Source organism: Lynx canadensis, chromosome C2, assembly GCF_007474595.2.
Source record: "Lynx canadensis isolate LIC74 chromosome C2, mLynCan4.pri.v2, whole genome shotgun sequence".
Classification (NCBI taxonomy): Eukaryota; Metazoa; Chordata; class Mammalia; order Carnivora; family Felidae; genus Lynx; species Lynx canadensis.
In genome coordinates, this window is record NC_044311.2 from 87,314,165 (window position 1) to 87,341,342 (window position 27,178).

A 27,178-nucleotide genomic window follows, 5' to 3' on the forward strand; every position below is an offset into this window, starting at 1 on the left:
CTCACACTAACACTAGGTCCCTGAGGGGCAGCTCTTGGAGCTCTCCAGCTCCCAAACCCTGACCACAGAGAGACAGAAGCCTGAAATCACCCACAGTCCAGGAACAGCTCAGAAATTTCATTATTTGGTCACCAAGAATTTCCAAGGGAATGACAGTCTTCAACCCTGAGAAGCACAGACCCAGATGTGTGTGAGCAACAGTTTCCATGACCTGGTTCTTCCTCTGAGGCTGCACAAGTTACCATGATGAGGGTGAGAGCTGTGCTGGTTCTGAGGCTGACACACACACAAATGACCCTTGGCTCCCTACATGGGGTGGCAAGGCAGGGGGTCCTGCCTCCCTCTGCCGACCTCTTTATACTTTTCAGGGCACCTGCCACCCATCCATGAGTTCATTTTCTCTTCAAGGCTATCCTCACAGTTGGATGCTTCCTTAGCTCTAGACTGCCCCAGGCACAGCCTGGCAAAGAGCCCCACCAATCAGGAAATAACAGCAGAAAAGTGAAACTTTGGGGGTAATATGGCTCATGGGTTCCTCACCTCCAATTTCAGGAATGACTCAAGACAAACAGACCAGGCACTAAGAATAAACCTCTGCTCACAACACAGGCATGTAAGACATAAGCTTTGTTTCCCTTAAAGGAGTGATTCATCGCACTGTGGGAATGTTATCTTCCACCAGCATCACCACTACGTCCACCACTCCTTCCCCTAAGTCAACAACACACCCATCGCCTCCTCATACCTGTGGAGTCACTAGAGGGCCACACAGAAGAAACAATGTCTATCAATACCATCAACCTCTGCCATCCCTGAAGCCCTGAGAGGACTCAGAGAATGCTAGACACCTCTCCTAGACACAGTTTAATAACTGTCTTGCTGAGAGCTCTCTCACTATAGTAGTAGCCAAGAAACCCATGGAGGGTTCCAGGACTCAGAGAAATGCCCCACCTCAGTGCCAGCCCTGATGCCCTCACTAGTCCTTGATGCAGGCTCCTCCTCTGAGATAACTTCTTTTAAACTATCTGTTTTAGGCAATATCACACATGTGTCTTCTGACAGTAGTTTCATCACCCCAAGGGGTCAACAACCATCATAACTCACTCTGACATCCTCATGGAAAAGGAGACACCAGGAAAATTGGCAGAAATAGCCCGGAGTCATATCATTTGCCCCTGAAAATGTGCCAAACTGTCCCCAGGGCTCAGACCACTCAGCTTGTGGCAGACCAAGAACTCAGGGCAAGTTAGTCATCTTTTCTCCATCCCTCTACTTCATCTCTCCTGAGGAAGGGTTAGAAGAGCCCAAACTGTGGAGAGACTATACCCTCAGCGACCTCTCACAGCTAAACAATAGCTCACAATTTCCAAGTCTTGATGCTTACCTTTGAGCCCCTGCCCCGTCATTTACAAGGCATGCAATGTTGAGCAAGCTACTCAGGCTCTCCAAATCTCAGTTTCCTCATCTGTGAAATGGGAGCACTATTGACTAAGAGAAGCTATAAAACACTATGCAAATATGTGGTATCAACATTTGCATTATTTATAGAGTCAAAATGTACCTAGTGAGAGCAGTACAAAAGAAATCCCTATTCCCAACTGTATGGATCAATTAACCACAAGTCAGTTGACACTCAAGAACTCAAAGAGGAGACAATGTCTCCCACAGAAACGCCTTGGTAATGGGTATTCCTTACAGAAACCACGCTGCAGTACAGACAGGCCTACAGAAAAAACAATTAAACACTCTTCTCAGCCACAACCAGAGGAAGGTCAGTCAGAATCAAATGGCCTCTCTCTAAGGATACATGCTTCAGGACCCTGATTTCCTTATCACAGTTGTGACAGGGCGACAGGAACAATTCCAGTCACCAGTCTCTGTGGCCCTGATAAGACAACCAGACCCATGCCCTTAGGATCCAAGCAGCTACCTTCCAAGGAAGGGCAGTACAGGCATTTTCTAAAGAGGTCCCTGCTAAGGAGGTGATGAGAGACTCTCCTTTATGGTTCTTATTGCTGAATGTCAAGCTGGCAGTGGGTCAAGGTGGGGTGTGGAGCAATCGGGAGGAGCAGTTAGAGGCTGCGGCATTGGTCAGGGTAATAAGGATAACACAGCAAGTGAACAAGAGACCATGGTGGGAGAAATAATTTGGAGGAATAATAGTTGGTACCAAACTATGACGCTGGAGACAAGGAAGAGGAAAGAATCAAAGATGACTCAGGTATTTCTGTCCTGAGCATCTGGGGGACATGATGTTACAATTAACATAAGGAAGGAAGATGGAAGAAACAGTTTGAGGAAAAGTTTGGCTTGGTCGTGTTGCATTTGACAGGCCGACAGGAAATCATTGGAAAGGAGAATCTGGAAAAATGGGTGTGAAGTCAGGGTAGAATCACAGATTTGTAAGGTGTAAAAATAGATGTAGTCTAGCCAGAAAGAAAGTGTAGAAAGAAAGGGAAGGGCTGGAGATGACACTAAGAAAGCTGACTTCATCTGGGGGCTGGGAAGAGAAGAGAAATGGCCCAGGGAGCAGAAAGAATGGGGAGAGTGCTGGACGAGCAGAATTGTTCCGCTTCCAGGAGGGCAATGGGTGCGAATAGTAAGGGGACACTGGCTGAGGAGAAGATTGAGGTGGATGCTCAATAAATACTTGTCGACCAGATGAATGGACGGTGACAGACTTCACAGAGACTAACGAGGACTGAAAAGAAAATTGTTTTTGGTGATTAGAAAGGAGTTGTTTTTTTATTTTTGTTTTTTGGGGTTTTTTTTTGGTAACTTTTCAGGAAAGTGTTTTTGCTGAGGTGACTGAGGTGGAGGGCCGAGTGTAAGGAGAAGATAGGTGATAAAAAAGAGGTAGAGAGTGTAGAACCATCTTTCAGGATGCCTGTGGGTGAAACAAAAGATAGGGATAAGGAGACCTATGTCTCTCTTGACGTGAAATAAGTCTTTCATCCATCTTGTGGATTGTTTGTCAACGTGTTTGTCAACAGAAGAGAAGGAGACTCTCAGAGAAACGATGGACTAAGCCACCTGAGGAGAGAAGTGGGGAGCAGAAAGGGCACTGGGTGTGTCTCTGTGTGTCTCTGTGTGTGTATCCTTTTGGTAGAGATTGAGCCAGTCTTCTGGGGTGAGATGAGGGACCGGGTGAGGGCAAAGATGTTTCCTGGTGGAGAGGGTTCTGGGACATAGGAGATCAAGTTAGATGGTCTTTTCGGTGAAGTAGAAGACGGACTGTCATAGAAAAAGGAGGGAGAGGAGAGGGAAAGTGTTTCTCTCAAATATCAGCTCTTCGCACTCAAATCCCTAGCTCTCAGCTCTGCAAATATGCTATGTATTTGGGCAGGGCGAGAAAGACAGGCTTCGGCTGTCTAATAATCTGATGGGAGCTGAAGAGCCGGGCTTGCATGCTGGTAAAAAACGAGGTCTGTTAATTCCAGCAAAACTTGAGCACCAAGAATAAGGCTGAAAATATTCTTGAGAACCAAGCTTGATCAAGAACCCAAATTCCCAGTGCCTTACAACTTCAGTAAGGTGGTTTTAGCTTACAAAAAAAAAATCTTAAGAGCAGATGCTATCATTTTCTTTCAAGGTCCTTAAAATGTGGTCCATTGATCACTGGTATCAAAATCACCCTGGGCATAGGTTAAACGCAGATTCCTGGACCACACCCAATGCATAGGGATCAGATTCTGGTGGTGGGCCCCAGAATACACTTTTACAGGTTCCCCCAGGGATTTGGATGCATCCTATCTTTTGAGAACCACTTTATTTTTTTAATGTTTTATTTATTTTTGAGAGAGTGCAAGTGGGGGAGGGGGAGTGAGAGAGGGACAGAGGACCTGAAGTGGGCTCTGTGCTGACAGCAGAGACCTCGATGTGGGGCTTGAACTCAAAAACTGTGAGATCATGACCCAAGCCGAAGTCAGTGGCTCAACCAACTGAGCCACCCAGGAGCCCCTTGAGAACCATTTTCTTACCAAAAAGAGTTCTTCTACGGCTCTCCCCGCTACCAGGATTTCTTGCACAAGAATAACCCACTCACGTTTAGTAGATTGGGTTATTTGCAAACTGTTTTCCTAAGTTGCTGACTAATCTATTAAAGGAGTGGTTTAAGATTTTTTGTTTAAATGGTGGAGAAAGAAAAATACAGTACTGTAGTTTTTATGCAACTAACGCTAATCTCTTCCTTCTAAGACAAGCCCAACAGATTTAGAGATTTGTTAAGACCGTGCCTACTCCCCTACAGGATAAAACTGAGTTCCTAGCATGAAGAGACTCACTTGCTTTCCTATTTACTGGAGCAGGAGATTCTAATCAACGCAGCCCAGGACTGGAAAGTCTTTTAAACAAAGATTAAAAGAAGGACATAGTCCTGTTTGACAAGATTTAAAATTGATACTACCAAGTACAGATTTTTTCCAAAGGGAGAGAATATTGGGAATCAGGTACTGTTTCATATACTGCTAATGGAACCGTAAATTAGCATGACTTCCCTGCCAAGAAATTGGGCAGGATGTATTAATGACACAAACGTTTCTATAATAGCATTAACCCGGGCACCTGGGTGGTTCATTTGGTTAAACCTCTGACTCTTGACTTCAGCTCAGGTCAGGCTCTGCCCTGACAGCACGGAGACTGTTTAGGTTTCTCTCTCTCTCTCTCTCTCTCTCTCTCTCTCTCCCCTCCCCTCCTCCTTGCAGGCACACATGTGTTCTCTCCCTCAAATAAATAAACATTAAAAAAATAACAGCATTAACCAGTAAGTCCACTTACAGAAATCTATGTTAAGGAAATGAGCTGAAATAATGAAAACAAAACAAAATATTATACACAAAGATAGTCATCAAAGCTTTATTCATAATATCGACACATTGGAAAGCCTACCTGTTCAATAGTAAGTTAGTTAATTAGGGGCTGTCTCTATGATGGAATATTATTTAATGTATAAAGGCAACATCCAATGTCCCATAAGGGCATGGACACACACACACACACTATCACACATACATAATAGCAACACATGGAACAGGCATTAAGTAAGGTTTATTAGGGAAAAATTTACAAGCATAGAACCAGTAGAGTGTACAGGATCCTTGAGTTCTCATTATCTCAAGACGGGTGGTTAGAGCTAAGCCCACTGAAGTGAGTGCTCCAGGAGGACTGCCCCTGTGCCACAGCCATTTACAGGGAAATGAGAATGGTGATAATGATGTTTTCGTTGAGGGTGGCTCAGTCTGTTAAGCGTTAGACTCTTGATTTCAGCTCAGGCCATGATACCCAGGTCATGAGACCGAGCCCCACGTTGGTCTCTGTGCTGGGCATGCAACATGCTTGAGACTCTCTCTTTCTCTCTCTCTCTCTAAAAAAAAAAGAAGTTTTCAGTTGAGGGAATGGCTTTGTTGGGAAAAGGGGCCTCTAGAGCTCAGCAAGGAGAGTTAATATACAACACCCAAGACCTTGCCATTGGGCTTAGCTGGCCCAGTCCTCCTGGGCCAACACAGCTTGCTGTGCCTCCAAATGGGAGAAGAGAAAGAACTACCACCCCAGATTTGTCTCTCCTCAGGCTGTGTTTACAAAGAATAAATACACAAAGAGATGCTCATAATATTATGTAAAGTTTTAAAAAATGGATGCAAAGTTATATATACTGGGTAAGTTAAACTATATATATTTTTAAAGCATAGAAAAGAATGCTGGAAGGATACATAATAATATGGTTGTCTGGATAATGAGATTATGGAGTTTGATCTTTCAATTATCCGTATTTTTGCAATTTTAAAATAATGAGTAGATCTTCCCCAACATATTTCGATGAAGTGGTACAACTTTGTCCACAAAGATAAAGCACATTTTTTGTTAGATTTAGTCTTAGGTATTATATATTTGTCACTATCATAAACACTATTATTTAAAAAAATATTTTCTTTTGTTGATGTATGGGAATACAGTTATTTTCACATTTTTTATTGTATATGTAGAGCCTTGCTAAGAATTTAAAATTTGGGGGACTTTATACATAAACAATTATATAATCTGCAAATGATCACAGTGTGTTTCTTCCTTTTCATACCAAAAACAACTTCTCTATACCTTCATATTCTTGTTTATTTTTATTTTTTGTCTTATTGCACTGGCTAGACCTCCAGCATAATGTCAAGTGGAAGTAGTTGTCACTGTCATCCTGGTCTCATTCCAAATTTTAAAGAAAATGTTTCTGGTATTTTAAGTATGACATTTATTAATGTTTTTTATTGACATTGTTTGACAGGTTATGAGAGTTACCTTTTATTTTTAGTTTGCTAGGAGTTTTAACAGGAATGAGTGTTGAATTTTTTCATATGCTTTTCCTGCATCTGTTGTGATGATTGTGTTTTCCTTTCCATTCTGTTTATATGGTGATTTACATTAATAAAGTTTTATATTCTTGTATTTCTGGCTTAAACCCAGTTTAATCATGATGAATTTTTGATACAAATCCAGTATTGTATTTGGCTTACTAATATTTTTGTTAGGACATTTCTATCTATATTATTATTGAGATTTATTGACCTATAGTTTTCCTTTCTTATACTGTCTTTGGTTTGGGTATTAAAAGTTACAACAGCCATACACAATTAGTTGTAAGGCATTCCCTCTTCTTCTAAGCTCTGGAAGAGTTTGAATAAAATTGGAATTATCCAGGGGAGCCTGGGTGGCTCAGTGGGTTAGCGTTTGACTTCGGCTCAGGTCATGATCTCACGGTTCGTGGGTTTGAGCCCTGCATCAGACTCTGTGTTGACAGCTCAGAGCCTGGAGCCTGCTTTGGATTCCCTCTCTCTCTGCCCCTTCCCTGCTTACTCTCTCTCAAAAATAAATAAAAACTTTAAAAAAATTTTTAAAAAGCCTTCTGATTTGTGAATGTGGGATGTGTTTTCATTTATTTATGTCTTCTTTCATTTTTTCAGCAATATTTTGTAATTTTTATTGTACAAGTTTTTTTTTTAGTTAACTCCTAAGTATTTTTTTCTTTTTGATGGCATTATAAACAGAATTGATTTTTTTACTTCCTTTGTGGATTGTTCATTATTAGTATATAGAAACAAAACTGATTTTTGTGTGTGGACTCTGTATCCTACTACTTTGATGAATTAACTTATTAGTTTTACAATTTTTTGTGTGGAACACTTACAGTTTTGTACATATAGACTTTTGTACGTATATACATGTAACCTAGAGTTTTGTACATATCATCTGCAAACAGATAATTTTACCTTTTCCTTTGTAATTTGGATGCCTTTTATTTCTCTTTTTCTTTTCCTTTTTCTTCTTCCTCTTCTTCCTTTTACTCCTTCTCCACTTCCTCCTCCTCTTCCTCTTCCTCTCCTTCTCCTCTTTTCCTTCCCCTTCCTTCTCCTTCTCTTTCTCCTCCTCCTCCTCCTCTTCCTCCTCCTCCTCCTCCTTCTTCTTCTTCTTCTTCTTCTTCCTCTTCCTCTTCCTCTTCCTCTTCCTCTTCCTCTTCTTCTTTTTCCCATAATTGATCTGGTTAGAATTTCTGGCACCTATGTTGAATAGAAGTGGTGAAAGCAAGAATCTTTGCCTTGTTCCTGATCTTATAGAAATAGCTTTCAGTCTTTCACCATTGAATATGAAGTCCACTGTGGGATTTTCATATATGACTTGTATTATATTGAGGTTGTTTCCTTCTACTCCTCATTTGTTAAGTGGTTTTTATCACGAAACAGTGTTGAATTTTGTCAAATGCTTTTTCCACATCAGTTGAGATGATCATGTTGCTTTTTTCCCTTCCTTCTGTTGATGTGGTGTATTGCATTGACCAAGTTTCGTATGTTGAATCATCCTTGAATTCCAGGAATAAATCTCAGTTGGCCATGGTGTATAATCCTGAATGAAGCTTGCTACTATTTTGTTAAGGACTTTTGTATCAATGTTCATACGAAACATCAGTCATAAGGGACCAATTTGTCTAGAGATTTGTAGTGATTTGTCTAGTGAACTCTGAATGAATTAGGAAGTGTTCCTTCCTCTTCAATTTGTTGGAACAGCTTGAAAAGGATTGGTGTTAGTTCTTCTTTAAATGTTTGGTAGAATTCACCAGAAGCCATCAGGTCCAGGGCTTTTCTTAGCTGGGAGATTTTTGATTGTTGATTCAATCTCCTTACAAGTTATAGGTCTATTCATTTTTTATTTCTTTATGATTTAGTCTTGACAGGTTCTGTGTTTCCAGAAAACACATTGACCATTTCATCAAGGTTATCTAATTTGTTGGTGTATAGCTATTCACAGTGCTCACTTATAATCCTTCTATTTCTGTACGATTGGCAGCAAAGTCCCCATTTTCATGTCTGGTGTCAGTAATTTGAGTATTCCCTCTTTTTTATCTTAGTCCACCTAGCTACAAGTATATCAATTCTGCTGGTTTTTCTCAAAGAATCAACTTTTGGTTTTATTGATTTTCTCTACTGTTTTATTCTCTATTTCACATATCTCTGCCCTAATTTTTATTATTTCCTTCCTTCTGCTAGCTTTGGGTATAGTTTGTTCTTCTTTTTTCTAGTTCCTTAAGTTGCAAAGTTAAGTTCATTCCTAATGCTCTTCCTTTTTGTTATCTACTTTAATTTCTTTTTCTTAATTCACCTTGCTGGAAGTTTGCCTAGTTTATCTTCATTTCTATTCTTAATTATATCCTCCATTCAGCTTTCTTTTTCCTTTTTCTTTCTGATTCTTCTAGTTCACCTTTCCTCTGAGAGTTCTAGATTTATGCAGAAAATATTCAATTTACAGTGTCCTGATCTAAGACTGTGTCTCCTTTTCTTATGGAGCCCTTAACTCTCAACACTTTACAGCTCAGAAATCTGTAGATTCCTTAAGAGCACTGACTTAACATCTCAGATTTTGACCCTTTCACTCTTAAGTGTTTACCTTTCTTTCTTCTGATCTCAGCTCTGCATTCAGAAAATATTTTCTACACATTATCTGACATTCATAGGTTTTGTAGTTAAAGACTTATCTCTTTTGCCATATTGCTGGAAATGGAGTTGTATCACTGTGACAAACAAAAATATTTGCTTAAAAATTGGACTATGCTATTGTTAAACTTTTGCTGCTGATATTAATTTTAATAGAGATGATGCAGCCTCCGAAAATATATTAATTGCCAAGAATCTATAATAAATTTAGTAAATTTGGCATGTGTATGGCTTCTGTGTGGTAACTCAAAGCCAGATAATAGAGCAATGCTTAGGAAAATGAAATAAGGTTAATAATAATGTTTTCTAATCTAAACCTTATCTGGATAAACCAAACTTTGGAACATTATTGAAGAGAGTTTATATATAGAATCGAAAGTCCTGTAAGCAAATCTACTAATAATTCTGAATAAAGGCGGTCTCCTTTCAAAGTTGAAGCAGACTTGGAGTGCCTGGGCGGCTCAATCACTTAAGCATCTAACTCTTGATTTTGGCTCAGATCATGATCTCACAGCTTCTGAGATTAAGAGCTGCTTTGGTCTCTATGTGACAGTGTGGAGCCTGCTTAGGATTCTCTCTCTCCTTCTCTCTCCTTCTCTCTATCTCAAAATAAATAAACTTTAAAAAAGTAAGGTTGAAGCAGACTCATTTTGGGGTTAAATAGGGAACCAAGGACCTTCTAGCTCAATCCATGCATTTGTCCACACCAGCTTAGAAACATGTCATGTGTCATTAATTACTATTAACAAAGCATAGAAGGAGGCAAGTGAGTTACTTATATTTCAATAAATTAGAGCTGACTCATAACCATTCTCACTAACCTGAAAGTCTAAATTGCTTTCGTAAGATGAGAAAAGTTGTGGAATTATAGTCAACTCTAGGAACTACACTCAAACCTTCTTTGCTGGAAGTTTGTCCCTCTGTGAACTTCATCTATTGGTTCACAACCCTCTTTGGAGCTTCCTAGATATAATTTGAAACTGTACTCAGAGCACAGGGAGAGACTCATGAAAGAGACAGGCCACTCCAGCTTGGTAGGTGGCAGTTTTAATAATAGCAAAGGGAACTGACATTCAGGCTTGGGTGGCAGCAAGATGAATAAATCCCTGCACCTGCCCACCAAATCCCAAAAGTTTATGAAGAGGCCCTATCTGGGCTCAGTCACATTTACCATGCAGGTGCTTTTGACACCACATCACTATCTCAAGGCTATGTCCCTGAGTGGATAGCCTCCAGAAGTGGAAAAAGCAAGCAGAACCCACATTCCAAGAATAAGGAAAGGGGTGAGAAGCCTGAAAGTGCCTAGGCCCAGCTCAGTGAGCAATGGGGGTGCAGGACAGGTCATGTCTTTTTGACTACATTCATCAACATCATGCCTTCAACTAGTTATGAGCACTGAGGTTTAAAAAAAAGTTTGAGAACAGCTAGGGAACTAATGAAAACCCAAAAGAATAAGTATCTAAAAGAAAAAAACAAAAAAGACTGAATGTTTCTTAAGTTCTTCTTTTGTTTAAAAGAATCAAGGCCTTTAAAATAAAATTCAGGAGGATGGTACGCTGTACTGATTGAGGATTTGTCTACAACTACTGGGAGTGCAGTCAAATATTTTAAACAAACCAGATTAGTATGTAAATATTCGGCATAAAAGTAAGTTGAAAAAAAATAGGAATGATCAATTAAATTACCATTATGTTATAACATGACCAGGGATAGAGTATGTACTCTCACTCTTTAGTATCTGCTAGATTGGAAGAAATGTTAAAAATGAGGAGGAAAAGTAGACATTTAATTGGCTTTGAAAAAAAAACAAAACTCAGCTCAATAGCCTGCCCAAGATGTACACTAGAGGTACAATCAACAACATGCTTATTTGTTATTTCTACTCTGATATAGCAGCACCTTCCACGAATGGACAGGCTCAGACAACACAGACCACTGGAGTACCTCAAACCAGCATCATGACCGAGACCATGAGTGACTCTCAAACCAGCACTAACGCGGCTATGAGCAGACCAAATACTTCACCCCACCTAAGTACACAAACCCTTAGACAACACAATTCCCAGGACACAGCCACCTATGGCAAAACAGGAACTTCATCTGTTTCCACTGTCAGCAACAAATATTCCATGACGTCAGATATGTCCAAGTCACTGAACTCCACAGAGAACATTGCAGTCTTTTCTAGTGCAAGCAAAACACTTGTCGTGACATCAGAGTTCCGCCAAACACCAACCTCCACAGTTACCACTGGAGGAAACACAAAACACGCATCATACCCTGAAACAGCAAGTTTTACTGCAGTCACGTCAATACTCTCAAAGACAACTGGAGTAGAGGAACAGTCCACGGCACCCACTTCCATCACTTCTGCTTCAGAGACAACACCGTCTTCTCAACGACACGGGACTCAGACCATGGACACCATCAGGGAATCTCAAACCAGCACTATCTCAGCAGTGATCACATCAGCTCCTTCATCATCCCTAAGTGGACACACCCTGATAGAGAGCATCTCACAGGAGATTCCCACCTCTGGGGAAGCAAGGACTTCATCTCATTCCAGCATCAGCCACAAACCTTCTGCAACCTCAGAAATGCCCCCGACAACATCCTCCACCGATGATACTTCAGCCTCTTCCCGTGCAAGCAACAGACATCAAATGACATCAGAGTTCCCCCAAACGCCTGTTCCCACAGACACCACTGAAGGAAACACAAAACACATGTCATACCCTGAAACTGGATGTTTGACCCCAGTCACCTCAATACTCTCAGTGTCAACTGGACTAAGAGAACACTCCATGGCACGCTCTTCCGTCACTTCTGCTTCAGAGACAGCAACATCTTCTCAAAGCCACAGGACAGAGACCAAGGAGAGCACCAGAGAATTTCAAAGCAGCACGAGATTGGCAGTGATCACAACAACCCCTTCATCCTCCCTAAATGGACACACCCTTACAGAGAGCACCTCACAGGAGACATCCACCTCTGGGGAAGCAAGGACTTCATCTCATTCCAGCATCAGCCACACACCTTCTGCAACCTCAGAAATGCCCCCATCAACATCCTCCACAGATCATACTTCAGCCTCTTCCAGTACAAGCAACAGACATCAAATGACATCAGAGTTCCCCCAAACGCCTCTTTCCACAGACACCACTGAAGGAAACACAAAACATTCATCATACCCTGAAACAGCAAGTTTTACTGCAGTCACCTCAACCCTATCAAAGTCAACTGGAGTAGAGGAACAGTCCATGGCACCCTCTTCCATCACTTCTGCTTCAGAGACAACAGCGTCTTCTCAGAGCCACAGGACTCAGACCATGGACACCATCAGGGAATCTCAAACCAGCACTATCTCAGCAGTGATCACATCAACTCCTTCATTGACCCTAAGTGGACACACCCTTACAGAGAGCATCTCACAGGAGACTTCTACCTCTGGGGAAGCGCGCACTTCATCTCCTTCTAGTGTCAGCCACAAACCTTCCACAGTGTCAGAAATGCCCACGTCAACATCCTCCACAGATGACACTTCAGTCTCTTCCCATGCAAGCAACTCACATGCAGTGACATCAGAGGTTTCCATAACACCAGTATCAACAGTCACCACTGGAGGAAACACAAAACACACATCACACTCTGAAGCAGCAAGTTTTACCCCAGTCACCTCAACACTCTCAATGTCAACTGGACTAAGAGAACACTCCATGGCACGCTCTTCAGTCACTTCTGCTTCAGAGACAACAGCGTCTTCTCAAAGCCACAGGACACAGGCCGAGGACAGCACCAGAGAATCTCAAAGCAGCACTATCTCAGCAGTGATCACAACAACCCCTTCATCCTCCCTAAATGGACACACCCTTACAGAGAGCACCTCACAGGAAACATCCACCTCTGGGGAAGCAAGGACTTCATCTCATTCCAGCATGAGCCACAGCCCTTCCACAGTGTCAGAAATGCCCATGTCAACAATCTCCACAGAAGACACCTCAGCCTCTTCTGGTACAAGCAACAGACATCAAATGACATCAGAGTTCCTCCAAACACCAACCTCCACAGTCACCACTGGAGGAAACACAAAACACGCATCATACCCTGAAACAGCAAGTTTTACTGCAGTCACGTCAATACTCTCAAGGACAACTGGAGTAGAGGAACAGTCCACGGCACCCACTTCCATCACTTCTGCTTCAGAGACAACACCGTCTTCTCAACGACACGGGACTCAGACCATGGACACCATCAGGGAATCTCAAAGCAGCACTATCTCAGCAGTGATCACATCAACTCCTTCATCGTCCCTAAGTGGACACACCCTGATAGAGAGCATCTCACAGGAGACTCCCACCTCTGGGGAAGCAAGGACTTCATCTCATTCCAGCATCAGCCACAAACCTTCTGCAACCTCAGAAATGCCCCCGACAACATCCTCCACCGATGATACTTCAGCCTCTTCCCGTGCAAGCAACAGACATCAAATGACATCAGAGTTCCCCCAAACGCCTGTTCCCACAGACACCACTGAAGGAAACACAAAACACATGTCATACCCTGAAACTGGAAGTTTGACCCCAGTCACCTCAATACTCTCAGTGTCAACTGGACTAAGAGAACACTCCATGGCACGCTCTTCCGTCACTTCTGCTTCAGAGACAGCAACATCTTCTCAAAGCCACAGGACAGAGACCAAGGAGAGCACCAGAGAATTTCAAAGCAGCACGAGATTGGCAGTGATCACAACAACCCCTTCATCCTCCCTAAATGGACACACCCTTACAGAGAGCACCTCACAGGAGACATCCACCTCTGGGGAAGCAAGGACTTCATCTCATTCCAGCATCAGCCACACACCTTCTGCAACCTCAGAAATGCCCCCATCAACATCCTCCACAGATCATACTTCAGCCTCTTCCAGTACAAGCAACAGACATCAAATGACATCAGAGTTCCCCCAAACGCCTCTTTCCACAGACACCACTGAAGGAAACACAAAACATTCATCATACCCTGAAACAGCAAGTTTTACTGCAGTCACCTCAACCCTATCAAAGTCAACTGGAGTAGAGGAACAGTCCATGGCACCCTCTTCCATCACTTCTGCTTCAGAGACAACAGCGTCTTCTCAGAGCCACAGGACTCAGACCATGGACACCATCAGGGAATCTCAAACCAGCACTATCTCAGCAGTGATCACATCAACTCCTTCATTGACCCTAAGTGGACACACCCTTACAGAGAGCATCTCACAGGAGACTTCTACCTCTGGGGAAGCGCGCACTTCATCTCCTTCTAGTGTCAGCCACAAACCTTCCACAGTGTCAGAAATGCCCACGTCAACATCCTCCACAGATGACACCTCAGCCTCCTCCCCTGCAAGCAACTCACATGCAGTGACATCAGAGGTTTCCATAACACCAGTATCAACAGACACCACTGGAGGAAACACAAAACACACATCACACTCTGAAACAGCAAGTTTTCCCCCAGTCACCTCAACACTCTCAATGTCAACTGGACTAAGAGAACACTCCATGGCGCGCTCTTCAGTCACTTCTGTTTCAGAGACAACAGCGTCTTCTCAAAGTCACGGAACTCAGACCATGGACACCATCAGGGAATCTCAAAGCAGCACTATCTCAGCAGTGATCACATCAACTTCTTCATCATCCCTAAGTGGACACACCCTTACAGAGGGCACCTCACAGGAGACTCACACCTCTGGGGAAGCAAGGACTTCATCTCATTCCAGCATCAGCCACACACCTTCTGCAACCTCAGAAATGCCCCCGACAACATCCTCCACAGATGATACTTCAGCCTCTTCCAGTACAAGCAACAGACATCAAATGACATCAGAGTTCCCCCAAACGCCTGTTTCCACAGACACCACTGAAGGAAACACAAAACACATATCATACCCTGAAACTGGAAGTTTGACCCCAGTCACCTCAATACTCTCAGTGTCAACTGGACAAAGAAAACACTCCATGGCACGCTCTTCCATCACTTCTGCTTCAGAGACAGCAACGTCTTCTCAAAGCCACAGGACAGAGACCAAGGACAGCACCAGAGAATTTCAAAGCAGCACGAGATTGGCACTGATCACAACAACCCCTTCATCCTCCCTAAATGGACACACCCTTACAGAGAGCACTTCACAGGAGACATCCACCTCTGGGAAAGCAAGGACTTCATCTCCTTCCAGCATCAGCCACAAACCTTCCACAGTGTCAGAAATTCCCACGTCAACAATCTCCACAGATGACACTTCAGCCTCTTCCAGTACAAGCAACAGACATCAAATGACATCAGAGTTCCGCCAAACACCAATCTCCACAGACACCACTGAAGGAAACACAAAACACACATCATACCCTGAAAGAGCAAATTTTACTGTAGTCACCTCAATACCCTCAAGGACAACTGGAGTAGAGGAACAGTCCACGGCACCCTCTTCCATCACTTCTGCTTCAGAGACAACAGCGTCTTCTCAAAGCCACGGGACTCAGACCATGGACACCATCAGGGAATCTCAAACCAGCACTATCTCAGCAGTGATCACATCAACTCCTTCATCGACCCTAAGTGGACACACCCTTACAGAGAGCATCTCACAGGTGACTTCCACTTCTGGGGAAGCACGCACTTCATCTCCTTCTAGTGTCAGCCACAAACCTTCCACAGTGTCAGAAATACCCACGTCAACATCCTCCACAGATGACACTTCAGCCTCCTCCCCTGCAAGCAACTCACATGCAGTGACATCAGAGGTTTCCATAACACCAGTATCAACAGTCACCACTGGAGGAAACACAAAACACACATCACACTCTGAAGCAGCAAGTTTTACCCCAGTCACCTCAACACTCTCAATGTCAACTGGACTAAGAGAACACTCCATGGCACGCTCTTCAGTCACTTCTGCTTCAGAGACAACAGCGTCTTCTCAAAGCCACAGGACACAGACCGAGGACAGCACCAGAGAATCTCAAAGCAGCACTATCTCAGCAGTGATCACAACAACCCCTTCATCCTCCCTAAATGGACACACCCTTACAGAGAGCACCTCACAGGAAACATTCTCCTCTGGGGAAGCAAGGACATCATCTCCTTCCAGCATCAGCCACAGCCCTTCCACAGTGTCAGAAATGCCCACGTCAACAATCTCCACAGAAGACACTTCAGCCTCTTCCAGTACAAGCAACAGACATCAAATGACATCAGAGTTCCTCCAAACACCAACCTCCACAGTCACCACTGGAGGAAACACAAAACACGCATCATACCCTGAAACAGCAAGTTTTACTGCAGTCACGTCAATACTCTCAAGGACAACTGGAGTAGAGGAACAGTCCACGGCACCCACTTCCATCACTTCTGCTTCAGAGACAACACCGTCTTCTCAACGACACGGGACTCAGACCATGGACACCATCAGGGAATCTCAAACCAGCACTATCTCAGCAGTGATCACATCAACTCCTTCATCGACCCTAAGTGGACACACCCTTACAGAGGGCACCTCACAGGAGACTCCCACCTCTGGGGAAGCAAGGACTTCATCTCATTCCAGCATCAGCCACACACCTTCTGCAACCTCAGAAATGCCCCCGTCAACATCCTCCACAGATGATACTTCAGCCTCTTCCAGTACAAGCAACAGACATCAAATGACATCAGAGTTCCCCCAAACGCCTCTTTCCACAGACACCACTGAAGGAAACACAAAACATTCATCATACCCTGAAACAGCAAGTTTTACTGCAGTCACCTCAACCCTATCAAAGTCAACTGGAGTAGAGGAACAGTCCATGGCACCCTCTTCCATCACTTCTGCTTCAGAGACAACAGCGTCTTCTCAAAGTCACGGAACTCAGACCATGGACACCATCAGGGAATCTCAAACCAGCACTATCTCAGCAGTGATCACATCAACTCCTTCATTTTCCCTAAGTGGACACACCCTTACAGAGAGCATCTCACAGGAGACTTCCACCTCTGGGGAAGCGCGGACTTCATCTCCTTCTAGTGTCAGCCACAAACCTTCCACAGTGTCAGAAATGCCCACGTCAACAATCTCCATAGAACACACTTCCGCCTCCTCCAGTACAAGCAACAGACATCAAATGACATCAGAGTTCCTCCAAACACCAACCTCCACAGTCACCACTGGAGGAAACACAAAACATGCATCATACCCTGAAACAGCAAGTTTTACTGCAGTTACGTCAATACTCTCAAGGACAACTGGAGTAGAGGAACAGTCCACGGCACCCTCTTCCATCACTTCTACCCCAGAGACATCAGCATCTTCTCAAAGTTACAGGACTCAAACCATGGAGACCATCAGGGAATCTCAAACTAGCACTATCTCAGCAGTGATCACATCAACTCTTTCACTGTCCCTAAGTGGACACACCCTTACACAAAGCATCTCACAGGAGACACCCACCCCTGAGAATGCAAGCACTTCATCTCCTTCCAGCGTCAGCCACAAACCTTCGGCAACTTCAGAAATGCCCCTGTCAACATCCTCCACAGATGACACTTCAGCCTCTTCCCATGCAAGCAACTCACATGCAGTGATATCAGAGATTTCCATAACACCAGCATCAACAGACACCACTGTAGGATACACAAAACATACAACACACCCTGAAATAGGAAGTTTTACTCCAGTCACCTCAACATTCTCAAGGGCAACTGGAGTAGAAGGACACACAACACCCTCCTCTTCCATTACTTCCACTGCAGAGATGACAGCATCTTCTCATGACTACAGGACTCAGAGCATGGAGACCAGCAGAGAATCTCAAACCGACACTATGTCAGTCTTCATCACCTCAACTCCTTCATCTTCCCTAAATGGACACACTCTTACAGAGATCGTCTCACAGGAGATATCCACCTCTAGGAAAGAAAGCACCCTATCCTCTTCTAGTGTCAGCATTGCACCTCTAGCAACATCAGTTTTATTGACAGTACCAACCTCAACAGATACCACTGTAGGTAATGGAAAGGACACATCAACTCCTATTACTAGAACTGTTATTCCAGTCCCTTCAACAGTACCCATGAAAAGTGGACTAGAAGTACAATCAATTGCAATCTTTTCCAGCACATCTACTCCAGGAACATCAGCATCTACCCAGAATTACCAGACTCCAAGCCTAGAGACCACCAGAGAATCTGAATTCAGTGGAATTACATCAGCAACCACATCGACTCTTTTATCTTTACCTAGTGGACATACTCTTTCAGGGAGAATTCCTCCGGCAATATCTCCTTCAGGTGAAGCAATCACTTCACCTACTTCCAGTGACAGTAAAACACCTTTGATGACATCAGAGACATTGACAGCCTCAACTTCAATAGACACTACTGTGGAAAATACAGGAGATACATCCCTACCTGTAACTAGTAGTTTTCCTCCATTCATTCCTAATGTTTCTACAACATGGCAGTCAGCAATACAACCAACACCACTGTCTATCAGTACTCCAGCTCCAAAAACATCTACTGTTTTCCATACCCATGCAGACACAGAGACAGCAGGATGGCCTCATTCCAGCAGTTCAATGTCATTCATTCCAGATAAAACAACATTCACTTCCTCATCCTTCAGTGATAGCAGTCACACAACTCAGTCACAAAAAGAACTGTTTTCAACACCAATGGCTTCCACTATACTGGTTACAGAAATTTCATCTTCTTCAATAGCTAGCAGTATTTCTTGGGTTACCTCTACAGTCTCAACAGTAGATGAAGAAGTGCCAACCCCACACTCCTATCTCAGCACATCTCCTCAGGAAACAACAGTGGCAATTTCCAAGTCTCACTGGACACAAGGCATAGGGACCACTGGAGATATTCATGTCAGCAGAAGCTCCAATGTAACCCAAACCATCAAAACAGTTACATCTGCATCTCCTTCATCCTTACTAAGTGAACATACATCTCAACAAACTATAACAGCAAGCCCAGCAAGGCAGTCAACACCACTCTCTAGCAGCACCTCTTCTCAAGAATCATCAGTTGTTTCCCAGATAGGTCATACTCAAGGTCCACGGACCACACAAGAATCCCAAACCACAAGTTTAATCTTCCCCATGACAGACACAATCAAGACAGTCACATCTGCAACTTCTCCTTTCAAATCAAGTGGACATTTGCCCTCAGAAAATGTTCCTCAGGATACACCCACCACAGGTGAAGTTACAACCTTCACACCAGCACCCTCAAGGGACAGCCACACAACTCAGGTCACTACCACTACCACAGAACTATGGACGTCACCAACCAGTGCTGACACCAGCCCAGGAACATTAAGAGGCACATCACTTTCCATTAAAAGCACCACTTTTCAGAGCTCTGTAGTTTCAACAACACTAGGCCCAAGAGGACAATCAACATCCCCTGCTTCTAGTGCCTCACCTGACACATCAGCCATTTCCCAAACCCACCAGACACAAAGCACAGTGACCACTGGAGAACCACATACCAACACACCAGCCTCCTTGGTAACAGATACCACCTTTTTGGCAGACACCCTCTTGGTGGGCACAGCTACAGCTTCTTCATCTACAGCAAGCAGCCAAACAACTTTAGGAAATGCTTTCCCAGGAATATCCACCTCAGATAAGATCAAGAGTTTCTCACCAACTTTCTCCAGGGAAAACCACATAACTCAATCAAAAACTGAATTGTTGTCCTCTGCAGCAAGTCATGACACTACTCCAGGAACCACGGAATTGGTGTCCATTATTGTCCCCAACACCTCTCAAGAAATATCAGCTGTTTCCCAGAAGGCTCAGACTCAAATTATAGGAAGCACCAGAGGATCTGAAGCCATAAGCTCAGTCTCCCAGGTGACTGACACCTTCTCAACAGTTACACCTCCACCTCCTTCATCTACACCAAATGTGCACATGTTACCAAAAACCACTGCCCACACTCTGTCATCTTCAGACACCAGCACAACACTTATCTCCAACCCAGTCAGAGACAGCCACAGAACCCAAACAGCAATGCCAACTTTGTTATCTGGGGCAACTGAAGGGCCGACTACTGTTGTCTCTACCACTCTGAGTGATGTAGCCTCTCATTCTCCTTCTACAGTTTTGGTCACAAGTGAAGTCCAGAGAACAGCTCCAAGCTCAGCCCTCCATAAAAACATGACTGCAGTGACCATTTCCCCTGTGGGTTCTGTCAGTAACTCCATGACAAATACCATGCAAGTCCCAACTTCCTCAGTGGGTGAGTCAAGCTCACCCATTTCTGAGCATCCTGCAACTGTTCAAACAGTAGCCTCTACTACTAACCCTACTACAAGGCCAATGTATATGAGTTCTAAGAGTAATCATAACAGTGTTGCTGGATCCATACCAACTTTGTCATTTCAACCTACAACATATTCTTCAATCAAGACCACTCCTGATACTTCTTCAGTGTCTAAGTATTCTAAGAGTCCATTGCCTACTCTACAGCCATCCACAGACTATGCTTTCTCTGACTTTACTTCCTCTGGTAATATGGGCACAGCTCAGACCATATCAAGTTTCTATACTTCAACCAGTGACTCTTCATTCTCTCAATCAGCCCCTGGCCCCGCAGTCACCTGGAGCTCCACCACTCTATTCACAGGGCACTCTGCTCCTCTGTCTGTTACCAGAACTTTCCCAGCATCCACTGCATCCTCAAGCTCCATTGTGAAGACTCAGACACCAGGTAGGTGGGGATTCCAATATCTCGGTCTCTTACAGTGGCCCCATTGGCTCAATTCAGCCTAGAGTGCTTGAGAGAGATGGTGAGTTGACACTACCAGGCTGGCATTGAGGACAGGTCCACAAGAAGATGAGGTGAGTGGGGGTGTGGTGAGTGACAGGCTCACCATTCCCTCTGTCCCAAGTAGACAATTGTTTATGTTCATGGAGTGATTTGGTTATGACCAAAAGACATAAAAGAGACTTTCTAGCTGTCTCTTCCAGCTCCTGAGGTCTGTGACTCTCTTTGACTCTGCTACTTTCCGACTATAAGACCCACTCCAGTTTTCTCTCCCTGCATGCCCAGGAGCAATCACAACTTCACTGAGGACAGGCAGCCAGAGAAGCACAACAACATCACTACCACCAACAACCTCCCAGACCCTTACAACGTCCACTCCCAGCACATCTACAAGCAAACACTCAACTGCTGTCCCAGTCCCTAACAAGCCCAAGAAAGGTAAGTGATTCTGTAGACCTGGGGCCCCTCTACCTTGGGTTGGAGAGGATTGAGTTAGATGTAGATGCTGTAGTTGTGGCAGCCTGATTGGATCTACCAGTGAGGACCCTTGTGGGTAGCTGGGGGAGCCAGTTCTGTGGATACCTCTACTGTCTCATCTGGGCCATGGGAAGTCCAGCTGTTCCCCATCTCCACTTTAGAAGGGTGATGTAACTGAATACTCAGTCTCAGCCTGCTTGCTTATGGACTACCCTCTCAGGTTGTGAGCTCTCACAGGGGACAATGAGACAGCATCAGAGCTGGGTGTTGAGGGCTGGCTTTGTACATAGCACTGGGCGAAGAGGTGGAAATAGAGAAATGATTAAGGTGCTGTTCAGTAAGAGATAGATCTGATGCCTGGATAGGTGCAATTAGAGGAATAAATGCAGGGTATTAGACACACAATGGAAGACCTCTAGGGGGCATTCGGGTGTGCTTAAGGTGAAGAGGAGGATTCCTGGAAAGAATGAATAGGAGTTGGGGAAGGGGAAGTGTCCCAAGCAGACAGGAGGCTTGAACAGCTTGAATAAAGGTGTAAACATGAAAAGTAGTCCCAGTGTCGCACAGGGAGGAGATCCCAAAGCACTTGGGGACGCTGGAAGCAAAGTGAAGAGTGTTGAGAAATGGGGCTTCCATGTGAGGGACCAAGGAAGACATGGCTAGATTTGTATTTCTGAATGATGCTATGTTGGTTGGAGCATTGAATGAATTTGGAGGAGGCCAGGAAAGATGTATACAGACTGTTGTGGTATTCCAAGCAAATCAGGGGAGGACTGCCAGGAAAGAAAGGAGGAGAGCCATTTGAGAAATAGTTAGGGCAAGGTTTCTCAAACTAGAGCCCAAGTACTTCTAAGGAGTCTGAGGACAAATTCTGGGGGGTCTTCCAGTTTATCTAGAGAAATACCATCTTGGGAAATAAGTCTCATTCTACAAAATAGTATTTCAATTATTCATCTTCACAACATTGGAGGAGTTTTATCTTTGAATCCTTGAAGGAATAATTTGTTGGTATTCTGATAGCAGGACCTTTTTGGAAATGGATGAGAGTACCCACTGAAGGGGTAAAATGAAGAGATGGGTTAAATGCAAGCGGCGACGGGGAGAGAGGAGTCTTTGATGGCTCCCAGTTGGGTGGAGGAGAAGCTTGGGGAAGCTCTCTGTCAGCCCTAAAGAAGTCAAGGCCCATGAGAACTTCCTCCTCTTCTTTGTACTGGCCCAGGTGTTTCCCTCTTTCCCTATGGACCAAGCGTTGGAGATCAGGAGTTTGTCAGGAGGACTGTGGACTTCACCTCACCGCTCTTCAAGCCCCAGATTGGCTTCCCTCTTGGCTCCTCTCTCCGGGATTACCTCTATGTGAGTCTGCAGCTGCAGCCCAAAGGGCAGGACATGTGACCTGCTTTTCTCTCTAGGGCTAGGAGATGGCCTGTGACAACGACCATGGCAGAAAGGAAGGGGGAATGCAACAAGTGACACCTACTAGGCACCTACTGTGTCCCTGCCACTGGCTCAGTTTGCATTCACATTCTTTAATGTCACAGTGCCAGCTGAGGAAGACTGGGAACTAGGCGAGGCTCCCGCTACCCTCATGGACAAAAGCGTCTTCACATCAGTATAGAGATCTTGGGGTCCAATAAGCTCTCCACTATTTTCAGGGGACCTTTTTATGAGTAGGAAGCTCTACTTGGGAAACAACCTTTTGATGCTGTTTACATTTTCTATAATTATTTCCTGGTTCCTCAGTCCAAGTTCCCCATAGCTTCTGGAAGAGAGTTGGAATGCTAGTCATGGCCCCTGCAGCTCTCAGGGGCGGGTGTGGGGAGCTGAGGCAGGACATGCTAAGATAGGGCAACACAGCGATGGGAGTGAAAGTAGCAATCCTCTTGGCCCCATCTGATGTGGATGGACCTTCAGGATGGGGCTGAGGAGATTCACCCAGAGGTCTCTATTCTCTGATGGGCCCATGTATAGGTGGGGTCAGCCACTGAAGCAGGGCAAAACATACCATGTCAGGAAGGACTTAGAACAGAGGAGTGTCCTGCAGGTTATGAGCATTTGAGTGTGAACTATGTAAAGTGGGCTCTCCCAGCAGGCGGGGAGATGAATGTATGACCTTGTAGAGGTTGTTGACATCTCTAAAGTTCTACCCAGAACTTGGGGGTCACACTTCTGAGGAGCTTGCCCAAGGCTGGGACATTTCCTTCCTGACTCCCTCCTTGAATAATAATCAGAAGAGTCTTTGTGTCCAGTTCACAGATAATGGCCAGATCATTTTCCCGGAGTCAGAGTACCAGATTTTCTCCTACCCCAATCCTCCCCTTAGAGGCTTCACAGGCTGGGACCCTGTGGCCCTGGTGGCTCCATTCTGGGATGATGCTGATTTTTCCAGCAGCCATGGAACCATATTTTACCAGGTAAGCCTTTCAGACTCCAGCATTCGGGATCCCTCAGCAGCCAGCAAGGATAGACAAAGGGCTATGTTGAGGGTGTGCAAGTGTTACTGCTGTCAGAGCCTGGGCTCGGTGTGGGCAGAGAGTGATGCTTAAATATGAGGGTGGAGAGGAAACTGCAGGACCGTTACACAGACTCAGGAATACCCTATCACAACCATGAGAAGACCTGCAGTTGGTACCCTCATTTCCTTGTCTTTTCTGCCTTCCTTTCCTAGGAATATGAGACACTCTATAATGAACACAACCTGCTAGTCTGGCAGGTGGAGTCTTGGATTAAAAAGTTCACACACATCCGGAACTACAAAGCCAGGTGGACCCTAAAGGTCACATGGGTCAGTGCCCCTGCCTATCCTGCCCAGTGGACCTTTGGGGTGAGTGGACCAATTAATAGCTCCCTGAGAACCATTTGGAAGCCAGATATCCTAGAGTGCTAGGCAGGGGACATTCTTCTAACTTCCTCTCTGATTCAAGGACACATTGCTGATTATAGCACCATTTCACCCCCACCCTGTTTGCTGAGCACTCACCTAATACTCCTTGGGTTGAAACATTGGAAATGGATTTTTTGCCAGCTGTTGGCAATTTATATGGCTCAACCTGATATTATTATCCACATTTTAGAGATGAGGAAGATGATGGTTAGAGAGGTTAAGCAACCTGCTCAAGGTCACCCAGCTGGCAAATGACAAAACCAGGCTTGGAACTGAGGTTTTTCTGGACTTCCAACTCTGGCTTTCAGCTGCAAGGCCATCCTATGGAAATGGTTGCACCACACAGTGTCCTTGCTCTTCCTTCTGGGGACTCAGCTCTTATAGTCCTTGTGTGTGATCTAAAGTCACTCATTTCTTCATTGGTTCAACAAGTTCATTGGTTACCTACTTTGTACAAGCACAGTGCTTAGCATCTGCCTTCAGAGAACCTCCAGTCTCACCTGCTGTCATCCGTCTGCAATATTTAGGTTAAGGGGACATTTGGACAATGTCCTTAAAAATATCCCAGGGTAACTAAATAGGCCTCTCTCAGCTCTCTGGGGTCATGGCTACTCTTTCTGAGGCCTGAGGCTTTCTCACACAGTCTTCTAACTGGATCCTAAACCAGAGCCCTTTATTGCCCCTCCCTGGACAGAAGTCATAAAGCCGGCAAATCCACCATGGAAGGGGCTTTGACACCCAGGGTGAAAGCTGCCCTACACCATCCCTAACTTGCTCTGGGTAGGCCAGGAAAAGATGATGTGGGTGCCTGGGCAGGGGTGTGGGGAGTGAGATGGGACATCAGGAAGGAGACCCCAGATCTGTCACAGGCATCCCTATGTTTGTCTCCAATCAACCTCCAGACCAACACCTACCAGGCCATCCTCTCCACAGACGGGAGCAGGTCCTACGCCCTGTTTCTCTACCAAAGTGGTGGTATGCAGTGGGATGTGACCCAGCGCCCAGGCAACCCAGTCCTCATGGGCTTCTCCAGGTAGGACACGGACAGTCAGCATTGAGTAGAAAATAGGAAGTGGTGCAGGGCAGGGATTTTGCTGTGCACCCACCCCCATCCCCCAGGACAGGCATGAAGCCTCCTTACTGTTGCTTCTGACTCACCTACTCTGCCTCCTGCTTCTTGCTATTTCAAATTAAAAGATACCCATTCACTTGGCCATTCTCTTTCCCATCCCAGTCCCCACACATTGTAATAATTCCCAGAGCTTTGACTTCTCTGATATCTATGGACATTAGACAACCTCTCTTGACTTCTCAAATATCCCAATAGTAACAGCCAACATTCATTACACTATTCATTTGATTATCACAAAAACCGCATGAAGGAGATACTCTTTGTTACCCATTCCGCAAGTAAGAAAACTGAGGTAAAAATAGATCAGTAATTGCCCAAAGTCACAGAGCTGGGAAGCAGCAAAGAAGGAACTGGAACCCAGACATTTGAAGCTGAAATCTGCCTTCCTGACTTCTGGTGGGCTGAGAATTAGCCCCTCACCCAAGGCACCAACAGTTTGTGTGGGGTCAGTGGGAAAGACAGAGAGTGGGGGCATGGGGCTGTGGATTCCTCTGTATGAAGGTGACTCGATCTCTGGCAACAGTTCTCAATCACAGCATTTCCAGATGCTGGTGTGTGCAATCAATTGTGAAGGTCACGTGTAATTTGCTACTGGTAATTGCTGCAAATTCTCTGAGATCGTGTTCAGGGTTGCCCCTATAATTACATTGCTTTCACTTGCTTTCTGATGTGCTGTAAAAGAGAAAAGAGTGGAATTATCCAAGTAGCTAGGGATTTCACACCCTCCTGAGTAGCCCGTGGTATGTGTCACACCTGCGTGCCTCACCTCACCTGTGTCAGAGAGGAAGCAAGGTGAGGAGTCACTGCTCTGAGGCATGCACCCAGAGTGAGGCTACAAACTCCACTCTAGGATTTCCCTTTTCCTGGAGCAGTGCTGTGAGCCTCAACACCAAGGGTGGTACACCCATTGCATCAGATCCTCACTCAGTTCTGAGGGATCTACAGATGTTACAGCATTTAATCCTCACAATACTGTGAGGTGGATGCTACTGTTGTCTCTTTCCTACCAATGTAAAACCTACAGATCCAAGAGGTTAAGTAACTTGCTCATGGCAACCATGTTATTAAGGGCTGGAATCGGGCACTGAATCCATGCTTGTCTAAATGCAGAGACTGGCTTTTAGCCCTCACCATGTACTGTCCCCTACACAGCCCTCTGTCCCATCCCCAGTTGAAGGGAAACTAATCAGAAGGAGGCCTGAACTCTGTTGTTTTCACACCCCTGTCTCATAACCAACTTCTTATAGTTAGCAACCAGATGTAGAATAGATTAGGGTCATCCCACCCTTCACCCCCCATCTCTGCCCTCTCCTGCCTGCTGCTGGGAGTCAGTGATGCTGGCTGACTGGTGTACTGACTTCATAACTGACTGACAAGCTGATATCTAATAATTAGCTGGACCGAGTGACTGTCTTTCCAACTGACTGGACGAATGTATAACTTGCCGGCTGAGAGGAAAGACCCTGGGAGTGACAGAGACCTGAAATTCTTTCCTTTGCCTGCAGTGGAGATGGGTATTTTGAAAACAGCCCACTGACATTCCAGCCAGTGTGGGAGAAGTATCATCCAGACCAATTCCTGAATTCCAACTCAGGTAAAAGCACCACCTCTCCACACATGAGCTGGACTCAAGTCCTTCTGTCCTCAACTCCAGGTGTCATGACAGTCCTAGAGAGGCAGCTCTGTAGCGTCTCCACCATCCCAAAGGGTGTCCCCGGCATCATCTGACCCCAAGTGTAATCAGGACTTGGCACTACCCAAGGCACAGCTGGTACCTTCTGCACTCTCATGTAGTACAGTCTCAATTGGAGCTATATGTCTTTTCCCTGGGATGAGGCAAACCCAGGTCTCTCAGTGGGGCCCAGAGCCTGGGAGTGAGGACAGGGTCATGGCAGGAGGTGGGGATGTGAATGGGCACTGAGGACG

General features: G+C 44.9%; 1 protein-coding gene across 2 annotated transcripts in view; it reads left to right on the plus strand.

Annotated features, from left to right (window-relative positions):
* The first annotated feature begins 11,739 nt into the window (after positions 1-11,739).
* MUC4 (mucin 4, cell surface associated) overlaps positions 11,740-27,178 on the plus strand; it is a 32,042-nt gene continuing 16,603 nt past the window's right edge. The window contains exons 1-8 of one of the 2 annotated variants that reach the window (XM_030330244.1): positions 11,740-16,187; positions 16,644-20,705; positions 21,048-21,200; positions 22,459-22,592; positions 23,486-23,650; positions 23,905-24,060; positions 25,023-25,153; positions 26,758-26,846. In XM_030330244.1, coding sequence (XP_030186104.1) covers positions 11,774-16,187; positions 16,644-20,705; positions 21,048-21,200; positions 22,459-22,592; positions 23,486-23,650; positions 23,905-24,060; positions 25,023-25,153; positions 26,758-26,846 — 9,304 coding nt within the window. In that variant the 5' untranslated portion in view covers positions 11,740-11,773. Of the gene's footprint in view, positions 16,188-16,520; positions 20,706-21,047; positions 21,201-22,458; positions 22,593-23,485; positions 23,651-23,904; positions 24,061-25,022; positions 25,154-26,757; positions 26,847-27,178 lie in introns of those variants that run through there. The other variant, XM_030330243.1, reaches the window with a different exon arrangement.